At 50.0% G+C, this 13258-nt stretch overlaps 1 protein-coding gene across 1 annotated transcript; it reads left to right on the top strand.

Annotated features, from left to right (window-relative positions):
- The first annotated feature begins 11022 nt into the window (after window positions 1-11022).
- Window positions 11023-12999, top strand: zbtb42 (zinc finger and BTB domain containing 42). Its single transcript, XM_079833202.1, has 2 exons — window positions 11023-11148; window positions 11637-12999. The coding sequence occupies exon 2, from the start codon at window positions 11645-11647 to the stop codon at window positions 12836-12838; it is 1194 nt and encodes a 397-aa protein (XP_079689328.1). The 5' UTR covers window positions 11023-11148; window positions 11637-11644; the 3' UTR covers window positions 12839-12999.
- Window positions 13000-13258: the final 259 nt, after the last annotated feature.

Below are 13258 nucleotides of genomic sequence, written 5' to 3'. Positions count from 1 at the left end.
GATCTGATGGACGGGATCTGGAGATGGACGGGATCTGATGATGGACGGGATCTGATGATGGACGGGATCTGATGATGGACGGGATCTGATGGACGGGATCTGGAGATGGACGGGATCTGATGATGGACGGGATCTGATGGACGGGATCTGGAGATGGACGGGATCTGATGGACGGGATCTGATGATGGACGGGATCTGATGATGGACGGGATCTGATGGACGGGATCTGGAGATGGACGGGATCTGATGGACGGGATCTGGAGATGGACGGGATCTGATGGACGGGATCTGATGGACGGGATCTGATGGACGGGATCTGATGATGGACGGGATCAGGAGATGGACGGGATCTGGAGATGGACTGGATCTGAGGATGGACGGGATCTGATGATGGACGGGATCTGATGATGGACGGGATCTGATGGACGGGATCTGGAGATGGACGGGATCTGATGATGGACGGGATCTGATGGACAGGATCTGGAGATGGACGGGATCTGATGGACGGGATCTGGAGATGGACGGGATCTGATGGACGGGATCTGATGATGGACGGGATCAGGAGATGGACGGGATCTGGAGATGGACTGGATCTGAGGATGGACGGGATCTGATGATGGACGGGATCTGATGATGGACGGGATCTGATGATGGACGGGATCTGATGATGGACGGGATCTGATGGACGGGATCTGGAGATGGACGGGATCTGGAGATGGACGGGATCTGATGGACGGGATCTGATGGACGGGATCTGATGATGGACGGGATCTGATGGACGGGATCTGGAGATGGACGGGATCTGATGGACGGGATCTGGAGATGGACGGGATCTGATGGACGGGATCTGATGATGGACGGGATCAGGAGATGGACGGGATCTGGAGATGGACTGGATCTGGAGATGGACTGGATCTGAGGATGGACGGGATCTGATGATGGACGGGATCTGATGGACGGGATCTGATGATGGACGGGATCTGATGATGGACGGGATCTGATGGACGGGATCTGATGATGGACGGGATCTGATGATGGACGGGATCTGATGATGGACGGGATCTGATGGACGGGATCTGATGATGGACGGGATCTGATGATGGACGGGATCTGATGGACGGGATCTGATGATGGACGGGATCTGATGGACGGGACCTGGAGATGGACGGGATCTGATGGACGGGATCTGATGATGGACGGGATCTGATGGACGGGATCTGATGATGGACGGGATCTGATGGACGGGATCTGATGATGGACGGGATCTGATGATGGACGGGATCTGATGGACGGGACCTGGAGATGGACGGGATCTGATGATGGACGGGATCTGATGATGGACGGGATCTGATGGACGGGATCTGATGATGGACGGGATCTGATGATGGACGGGATCTGATGGACGGGACCTGGAGATGGACGGGATCTGATGGACGGGATCTGGAGATGGACGGGATCTGGAGATGGACTGGATCTGATGGACGGGATCTGATGGACGGGATCAGGAGATGGACGGGATCTGATGATGGACGGGATCTGATGATGGACGGGATCTGATGATGGACGGGATCTGATGATGGACGGGATCTGATGGACGGGATCTGGAGATGGACGGGATCTGGAGATGGACAGGGTCTGATGGACGGGATCTGATGGACGGGATCTGATGATGGACGGGATCTGATGGACGGGATCTGGAGATGGACGGGATCTGATGGACGGGATCTGGAGATGGACGGGATCTGATGGACGGGATCTGATGGACGGGATCTGATGATGGACGGGATCAGGAGATGGACGGGATCTGGAGATGGACTGGATCTGATGATGGATGGGATCTGATGATGGACGGGATCTGATGATGGACGGGATCTGATGGACGGGATCTGGAGATGGACGGGATCTGGAGATGGACGGGATCTGATGGACGGGATCTGATGGACGGGATCTGATGATGGACGGGATCAGGAGATGGACGGGATCTGGAGATGGACTGGATATGAGGATGGACGGGATCTGATGATGGACGGGATCTGATGGACGGGATCTGATGATGGACGGGATCTGATGATGGACGGGATCTGATGGACGGGATCTGATGATGGACGGGATCTGATGATGGACGGGATCTGATGATGGACGGGATCTGATGGACGGGATCTGATGATGGACGGGATCTGATGATGGACGGGATCTGATGGACGGGATCTGATGATGGACGGGATCTGATGGACGGGACCTGGAGATGGACGGGATCTGATGGACGGGATCTGATGATGGACGGGATCTGATGGACGGGATCTGATGATGGACGGGATCTGATGGACGGGATCTGATGATGGACGGGATCTGATGATGGACGGGATCTGATGGACGGGACCTGGAGATGGACGGGATCTGATGATGGACGGGATCTGATGATGGACGGGATCTGATGATGGACGGGATCTGATGGACGGGATCTGATGATGGACGGGATCTGATGATGGACGGGATCTGATGGACGGGACCTGGAGATGGACGGGATCTGATGGACGGGATCTGGAGATGGACGGGATCTGGAGATGGACTGGATCTGATGGACGGGATCTGATGGACGGGATCAGGAGATGGACGGGATCTGGAGATGGACGGGATCTGGAGATGGACGGGATCTGAGGATGGACGGGATCTGATGATGGACGGGATCTGATGGACGGGATCTGATGATGGACGGGATCTGATGGACGGGATTTGATGATGGACGGGATCTGATGATGGACGGGATCTGATGATGGACGGGATCTGATGGACGGGATCTGATGATGGACGGGATCAGGAGATGGACGGGATCTGGAGATGGACGGGATCTGGAGATGGACGGGATCTGAGGATGGACGGGATCTAATGATGGACGGGATCTGATGGACGGACGGGATCTGATGATGGACGGGATCTGATGGACGGGATCTGATGATGGACGGGATCAGGAGATGGACGGGATCTGGAGATGGACGGGATCTGGAGATGGACGGGATCTGAGGATGGACGGGATCTAATGATGGACGGGATCTGATGGACGGGATCTGATGATGGACGGGATCTGATGATGGACGGGATCTGATGATGGACGGGATCTGATGATGGACGGGATCTGATGGACGGGATCTGGAGATGGACAGGATCTGGAGATGGACGGGATCTGGAGATGGACGGGATCTGATTGATGGGATCTGAGGATGGACGGGATCTGATGGACGGTATCTGGAGAGGGACGGGATCTGGAGATGGACGGGATCTGATGGACGGGATCTGAGGATGGACGGGATCTGGGATGGACGGGATCTGGAGATGGACAGGATCTGGAGATGGACAGGATCTGGAGATGGACAGGATCTGGGATGGACAGGATCTGGGATGGACGGGATCTGATGGACGGGATCTGATGGACGGGATCCGGAGATGGACGGGATCTGGAGATGGACGGGATCTGATGGACGGGATCTGGAGATGGACGGGATCTTATGGACGGGATCTTATGGACGGGATCTGATGGACGGGATCTGGAGATGGACGGGATCTGATGGACGGGATCAGGAGATGGACGGATCTGGAGATGGACGGGATCTGGAGATGGACGGGATCTGATGGACGGGATCTGGAGATGGACAGGATCTTATGGACGGGATCTTATGGACGGGATCTGATGGACGGGATCTGGAGATGGACGGGATCTGGAGATGGACGGGATCAGGAGATGGACGGATCTGGAGATGGACGGGATCTGATGATGGACGGGATCTGAGGATGGACGGGATCTGATGGACGGGATCTGATGATGGACGGGATCTGGAGATGGACGGGATCTGGAGATGGATGGGATCTGGAGATGGATGGGATCTGGAGATGGACGGGATCTGATGATGGACGGGATCTGATGGACGGGATCTGATGGAAAGGATCTGAAGATGGACGGGATCTGGAGATGGACGGGATCTGGACATGGACGGGATCTGGAGATGGACGGGATCTGATTGACGGGATCTGAGGATGGACGGGATCTGATGGACGGGATCTGAGGATGGACGGGATCTGGGATGGACGGGATCTGATGGACGGGATCTGGAGATGGACGGGATCTGGGATGGACGGGATCTGATGGACGGGATCTGAGGATGGACAGGATCTGATTGACGGGATCTGAGGATGGACGGGATCTGATGGACGGGATCTGAGGATGGACGGGATCTGGGATGGACGGGATCTGATGGACGGGATCTGGAGATGGACGGGATCTGATGGACGGGATCTGAGGATGGACGGGATCTGGGATGGACGGGATCTGATGGACGGTATCTGGGATGGACGGGATCTGATGGACGGGATCTGAGGATGGACGGGATCTGGGATGGACGGGATTTGATGGACGGGATCTGAGGATGGACGGGATCTGGGATGGACGGGATCTGATGGACGGGATCTGATGATGGACGGGATCTGATGATGGACGGGATCTGATGATGGACGGGATCTGATGGACGGGATCTGGAGATGGACGGGATCTGGAGATGGACGGGATCTGATGATGGACGGGATCTGATGATGGACGGGATCTGATGGACGGGATCTGGAGATGGACGGGATCTGATGGACGGGATCTGAGGATGGACGGGATCTGGGATGGACGGGATCTGATGGACGGTATCTGGGATGGACGGGATCTGATGGACGGGATCTGAGGATGGACGGGATCTGGGATGGACGGGATTTGATGGACGGGATCTGAGGATGGACGGGATCTGGGATGGACGGGATCTGATGGACGGGATCTGATGATGGACGGGATCTGATGGACGGGATTTGATGGACGGGATCTGAGGATGGACGGGATCTGGGATGGACGGGATCTGATTGACGGGATCTGAGGATAGACGGGATCTGATGGACGGGATCTGAGGATGGACGGGATCTGGGATGGACGGGATCTGATGGACGGGATCTGATGATGGACGGGATCTGATGGACGGGATCTGGAGATGGACGGGATCTGGAGATGGACGGGATCTGATGGACGGGATCTGGAGATGGACGGGATCTGATGGACGGGATCTGGAGATGGACGGGATCTGATGGACGGGATCTGGAGATGGACGGGATCTGATGGACGGGATCTGGAGATGTACGGGATCTGGAGATGGACGGGATCTGGAGATGGACGGGATCTGATGATGGACGGGATCTGGAGATGGACGGGATCTGGAGATGGACGGGATCTGATGGACGGGATCTGGAGATGGACGGGATCTGGAGATGGACGGGATCTGGAGATGGACGGGATCTGGAGATGGACGGGATCTGGAGATGGACGGGATCTGATGATGGACGGGATCTGGAGATGGACGGGATCTGGAGATGGACGGGATCTGATGGACGGGATCTGGAGATGGACGGGATCTGATGGACGGGATCTGGAGATGGACGGGATCTGGAGATGGACGGGATCTGATGGACGGGATCTGGAGATGGACGGGATCTGATGGACGGGATCTGGAGATGGACGGGATCTGATGGACGGGATCTGGAGATGGACGGGATCTGATGGACGGGATCTGGAGATGGACGGGATCTGATGGACTGGATCTGAGGATGGACGGGATCTGGAGATGGACGGGATCTGGAGATGGACGGGATCTGGAGATGGACGGGATCTGATGGACGGGATCTGGAGATGGACGGGATCTGATGGACGGGATCTGGAGATGGACGGGATCTGGAGATGGACGGGATCTGATGATGGACGGGATCTGGAGATGGACGGGATCTGATGGACGGGATCTGGAGATGGACGGGATCTGGAGATGGACGGGATCTGATGGACGGGATCTGATGGACGGGATCTGGAGATGGACGGGATCTGGAGATGGACGGGATCTGATGATGGACAGGATGTGGAGATGGACGGGATCTGATGGACGGGATCTGGAGATGGACGGGATCTGGAGATGGACGGGATCTGATGGACGGGATCTGGAGATGGACGGGATCTGGAGATGGACGGGATCTGGAGATGGACGGGATCTGATGGACGGGATCTGGAGATGGACGGGATCTGGAGATGGACGGGATCTGATGGACGGGATCTGGAGATGGACGGGATCTGATGGACGGGATCTGGAGATGGACGGGATCTGATGGGCGGGATCTGGAGATGGACGGGATCTGGAGATGGACGGGATCTGGAGATGGACGGGATCTGGAGATGGACGGGATCTGATGGACGGGATCTGGAGATGGACGGGATCTGGAGATGGACGGGATCTGATGGACGGGATCTGATGGACGGGATCTGGAGATGGACGGGATCTGATGGACGGGATCTGATGGACGGGATCTGGAGATGGACGGGATCTGATGATGGACGGGATCTGATGGACGGGATCTGATGGACGGGATCTGGAGATGGACGGGATCTGGAGATGGACGGGATCTGATGGACGGGATCTGATGATGGACGGGATCTGATGGACGGGATCTGATGATGGACGGGATCTGATGGACGGGATCTGATGATGGACGGGATCTGATGATGGACGGGATCTGATGGACGGGACCTGGAGATGGACGGGATCTGATGGACGGGACCTGGAGATGGACGGGATCTGATGATGGACGGGATCTGATGATGGACGGGATCTGATGATGGACGGGATCTGATGGACGGGATCTGATGATGGACGGGATCTGATGATGGACGGGATCTGATGATGGACGGGATCTGATGGACGGGACCTGGAGATGGACGGGATCTGATGGACGGGATCTGGAGATGGACGGGATCTGGAGATGGACGGGATCTGATGATGGACGGGATCTGATGGACGGGATCTGATGGACGGGATCTGGAGATGGACGGGATCTGGAGATGGACGGGATCTGATGGACGGGATCTGATGATGGACGGGATCTGATGGACGGGATCTGATGATGGACGGGATCTGATGGACGGGATCTGATGATGGACGGGATCTGATGATGGACGGGATCTGATGGACGGGACCTGGAGATGGACGGGATCTGATGATGGACGGGATCTGATGATGGACGGGATCTGATGATGGACGGGATCTGATGGACGGGATCTGATGATGGACGGGATCTGATGATGGACGGGATCTGATGATGGACGGGATCTGATGGACGGGATCTGGAGATGGACGGGATCTGGAGATGGACGGGATCTGATGGACGGGATCTGGAGATGGACGGGATCTGATGGACGGGATCTGATGGACGGGATCTGGAGATGGACGGGATCTGATGGACGGGATCTGATGGACGGGATCTGGAGATGGACGGGATCTGGAGATGGACGGGATCTGATGGACGGGATCTGATGATGGACGGGATCTGATGATGGACGGGATCTGATGGACGGGATCTGGAGATGGACGGGATCTGATGGGCGGGATCTGGAGATGGACGGGATCTGGAGATGGACGGGATCTGGAGATGGACGGGATCTGATGGACGGGATCTGATGGACGGGATCTGGAGATGGACGGGATCTGATGGACGGGATCTGATGGACGGGATCTGGAGATGGACGGGATCTGATGATGGACGGGATCTGGAGATGGACGGGATCTGGAGATGGACGGGATCTGATGATGGACGGGATCTGGAGATGGACAGGATCTGGAGATGGACGGGATCTGGAGATGGACAGGATCTGGAGATGGACGGGATCTGGAGATGGACGGGATCTGGAGATGGACGGGATCTGGAGATGGACAGGATCTGGAGATGGACGGGATCTGGAGATGGACGGGATCTGATGGACGGGATCTGGAGATGGACGGGATCTGATGGACGGGATCTGGAGATGGACGGGATCTGGAGATGGACGGGATCTGATGGACGGGATCTGGAGATGGACGGGATCTGGAGATGGACGGGATCTGATGGACGGGATCTGGAGATGGACGGGATCTGGAGATGGACGGGATCTGGAGATGGACGGGATCTGATGATGGACGGGATCTGATGATGGACGGGATCTGATGATGGACGGGATGATGGACGGGATCTGGAGATGGACGGGATCTGGAGATGGACTGGATCTGATGATGGACGGGATCTGGAGATGGACGGGATCTGATGATGGACGGGATGATGGACGGGATCTGGAGATGGACGGGATCTGGAGATGGACTGGATCTGATGATGGACGGGATCTGATGATGGACGGGATCTGATGATGGACGGGATCTGATGATGGACGGGATCTGATGATGGACGGGATCTGATGATGGACGGGATCTGGGATGTTCTTCAGGATGAGTTCAGATGATCTGAAGAGAATCTCTCGGCGCGTGATCAGTTACACTTGAGATTTGAGAGAATAAAAAAATATATAGGAGGCAAATAATTTTTTTTATTATTTATTAATATATTATTTATATATTGTTTTTGAATTTAAATTACATTTTTTATTATTATTATTTTTACTTTATTATTATTATTATTAATATATTATTTATATATTATTGACAAAACATATCCCATACATATGTATATATATTTTTTTTTACATTTTTAAATTTATGTTTAAATTATTTATATATTATTTAATCCCAGATTTTCAACTTGGTCTTAATTTATTTGATTTATTTTTTTAATAATTTATTAATAGATTGTTTACATATTGTTGTCAAGTTTAAATGAAAAACAAAACGTATCCCAGATTTTCAACTTTTTTTTTGGTACATTTTTTAATTCTTTAATTAATATTTTATTTATATATTATTTCCACATTTTAAAAACAAATCACAAAAATCCCAGATTTTCCACTTGAACTTAATTTTTTAAATACATTTTTAAAAAACATTTTTTTAATTATTTATTAATAGATTGTTTATATATTGTTGTCAAGTTTAAATTAAAATTATCCCAGATTTTTTTTTTTTTTTGTAAATTATTTATTAATATTTTAATCAAATATTATTTCCACATTAAAAAAAAAATCAAAGATTTTCAACTTGGTCTTTTTGTTTTATAATTTTTAATTATTTATTAATTTTTTATTTATATATTATTTCCACATTTAAACTTTGTCTTATTTTAAACATCTTTTAAATGATTTATTAATATATTATTTAAATATGGTCTTAATTATTTATTTATTTTTATAATTTTGGAATAAAAAGAGTAAAAAGAATTGGTCTTAATCATTTGGAGCCCATGCTTGACTCATTAGTGGAGCAACACACACACACACACACACACACACACACACACACACACACACACACACACACACACACACACACACACACACACACACACACACACACACACACACACACACACCGATAGGAAGCAATGCCTTCAGAACACACTCTTGTCGTGTATTTGCTGTATTGAGATGAAAGCCAGAGTAACTTTATGGAGAAGTGAGAGAGACTCGGTGCCAAGACATTCCGGCTCAGAGCAGGATTAGCACACACACACACACACACACACACACACACACACACACACACCATCAGCGCTCAACAATGGCCACAGGAGGAGGGTGGCCCTCGAAGGGCTCTAATTATACACTTACATGCATTGAAAGAGTGGAATGCGTTTAGGCTGGACGGGTTTGAGGACAGTCGCAGTTTACAATCTCAGAAAAACTCCAGCAGGAAAACCTTCATCTCCTGAGGAGAGACGCTCCACTGAGGCTCTTCCTCCAGCTCCGAGACAGAATGAGCTTATTAATAACACTTTATTAAGACATTTAAACTCACAACCTCAAGCTTTAAATGCATATATAAACCATAAGTGAATATAAAATTGATGCAGATAATATAACTTGTGAATAACCCTCTATACTGAAGTATTTTAAAGTTGAACATCTGGAAAAAAAAAATTTCATTTAAACTTGGAAATAATATGTTAATAAATCATTACAAAAATAATTACAAATGTACAAACAAAAATGTAAAATCTAAGACTATTTTAAGTATTTTTATCTAAGAAATTAAAATAAATTTTCTAAATCGAATATGTTTTTTTTTCAACCTGAAAGCAATATATAAATAATATATTAACAATTAATTTTAAAATATATATTTTTAAATTAAGACCAAAATGAAAATCTGGGATATAATGAAAAAAAAAAAAAAAGTATCCCAGATTTTCTACTTAAAAAAAAACAAAACATTATTTATTAATATTTTATTAATATATTATTTATTATTTATATATTATTTTCACATTTAAAGTACAATTTGTTTTTAAATCTAAGACTATTATAAGTATATCTAAGAAATTAAATTAAAAGTAAATATCTAAATCTCTAATCAGTTTTTTTTCCAACCAAATTTCAAGCAATATATTATTAATTAATTAAAAAAAAAAATTTTTAAATACATATTTTTTTAAATGAAGACCAAAATGAAAATCTGGGATATATAAATCATTTTTTTTAATTTAATTTTATATATTGAAAGCAACATATAAATAATATATTAAAAAAAAATTTTTTTTGAAAATATATAGTTTTTTTTTATTTATTAAGACCGAGTTGAAAATCAGGGATTTTTTTCATTTAAAATGAAAAACAATATATTAATAAATAATAAAAAAAAATTAAAAAAAAATTCTAAGATCAAGTTGAAAATCTGGGATTGTTTTAAACTCGAAAACAATACATACAAATATATATTAATAAATAATTAGGGAAAAACGCATTAATAATCCACATTAATAAACCATCATAATTTGTATTATTTCAAATCTCTATTATATAGAGATTTGAATCCCCCCCCCCCCCCTCTCTCTCTATATATTTTTTTTTACTTGTATAATATCAAGCACACACACACACATGCACGCGCAGTAGAATGAGCAGCACAGCTGTGTTTAAGTGAACACTGCTACTTACTGCCCCGGTGTGAGTTAGTCCTGAAGTACAGTACACTGCTGTTATCGCGAGACTGGACCACTAACAACCTGCCTGACACACACTCTCACTCACTCTCACACACACACACAGACACACACGCGCGCGCAGCGCAGAGCGTTTCATGCGCACCAGACCCGAATCGCGCCGTGGACCAGAATCAGAGCCTCCAACATCTGGACTCACACCATGAGCGCGCGCGGCTCCATCTGACGACGGTGAGTACGCGGAGCTTTTGATGTGGAGCGCGAGATTTATATATAATGTGCGCGCGTTCGAGTTTAGAATGTTTGGGGCTACAGAACGGGAAAAGTTGTCCGGTGCCACGGGTGCGTGCGTTTTAAAGCGAACGCGCGGATAAGTTTTAACACATCACCGCGCGTTAAAGGGCGTAAAGTTCCGAGGAGGAACATATGGCATAAAGACACAGCTGGAGATTTGAGGCTGATGTCAGAGCAGCTGACTCGCGCGCGCACACACACACACACACACACACACACGCGCTCGCGCGCGCGCGCTCTCTCTCTCAGTCTTCAGCTTTTCTCGCGCAGTTCATGGCGTGTGTTTGGGGATGTTTAGACAACAGGTTGCCCTTGTTTAGTCGCTTTTAATTGCTGAAGTGACTCCAGGTTGGGTCTACTTTTGTTCGCCGGTTGTGAATGGCCGCCCGGTGTTTACTCAACATCCAGTTTTTCCTGTTTTCCAGGCGTGAGAATGGAGTTCCCGGAGCACAGCCGGCAGTTGCTGCAGAGCCTGAGTCAGCAGAGACGGCAAGGCTTCCTCTGCGACTGCACCGTCCTGGTCGGAGACACGCGGTTCCGGGCGCATCGGGCCGTCTTGGCCTCCTGTAGCATGTACTTCCATCTTTTCTACCGGGATCAGCCGGACAAACGGGATGTGGTGCACCTGAACGGGGACATCGTGACGGCGCCGGCGTTCGGATCGCTGCTGGAGTTCATGTACGAGGGAAGGCTGGATTTGGGGAGCCTTCCCGCCGAGGACGTCCTGGCCGCCGCCAGTTACCTGCACATGTTCGACATCGTGAAGGTGTGCAAGGGGAAGCTGAAGGAGAAGGAGGGGACGGATGGACAGAAGGCGAGCGGTCACCCGGAGTGTGTAGGTGTCAATTATGTCAATGTCCGAACAGCTGGAAAAACAAAAGCGGGTGCGTCCCAGAGGTCGGATGACACGGATTGCGCGCTGGATTTGTCTTTCAAGCCCCTGCCGGGACAGCTGGCCCTCGACAGCCGGCAGCAGGACACCGAGACACTTGTTAAAGACGAACATGACTTGCTGTCAGAGCAGGAGGACGGTGATCCGGAGAGCCCGGAGCGCTTTGGGAATAGCGCCAGGAGCTCCGTCGTGACAGGGTTCGCTGAACTCTTCCCGGGAAACAAACCCCCCCCTGATGATGACCTCCTCCTGGAGGAGGGACTGCGGCGCGTCCGCTCCGACGAAGACGCATCCTCGGACATCTCCACGTCCAGCGGGATCCTCCTCCCGCCCGGAGGTGTGTGTGTGTGTCCGCTGTGCAGCAAGGTGTTCCCCAGCCCGCACGTCCTCCAGCTGCACATCAGCTCCCATTTCCGGGAGAAGGACGGCGTGCGGGCCAAGCTCTCTCCGGATGGATCCGTTCCCACCTGCTCGCAGTGCGGGAAGACCTTCTCCTGCATGTACACACTGAAGCGGCACGAGCGCACACACTCCGGGGAGAAGCCCTACACCTGCGGCCAGTGCGGGAAGAGCTTCCAGTATTCCCACAACCTGAGCCGGCACGCCGTGGTGCACACGCGGGAGAAACCGCACGCCTGCAAGTGGTGCGAGCGGCGCTTCACACAGTCCGGAGATCTGTACCGGCACATCCGCAAGTTCCACTGCGGCCTCGTCAAGACCCTGGCCATCGGATAACGGGAGAACAGCCGGATTCAGCCACGCCTGAAGCACTTGTGGACTCTTGTGTTGAGTTTTGCAGCTCCGTCCCGGAAGATTTGCTTTCATTTCTGCTGTAATTTATGACACTTGACCATATTTAAGTTTTGAAGATGTACTGTATGGTTGATGATTTCATTGGTTTGTGTAGAATCTTACACACACACACACACACACACACACACACACACACACACACACTAAAAAATGCATATTTTCAGGTCAAATATGGACAAACCCAACTTAAAAATGTAATTAAAAAATTTAAATCAACGGTTGGTTTGTCCATATTTGACCTGAAAATATGCATTTTTTAGAGTATACACACACATATACAGACACACACCCTCTCTCACACACACTTTCTCACACATACACTCACAAACTCTCTTTCACACA

The sequence above is a fragment of the Gobio gobio genome (assembly GCF_949357685.1).
Source record: "Gobio gobio genome assembly, chromosome: 13".
Taxonomy (NCBI): Eukaryota; Metazoa; Chordata; class Actinopteri; order Cypriniformes; family Gobionidae; genus Gobio; species Gobio gobio.
Note: the sequence above shows the minus strand (reverse complement) of the source record. Positions and strands in the feature narration are given on the sequence as shown.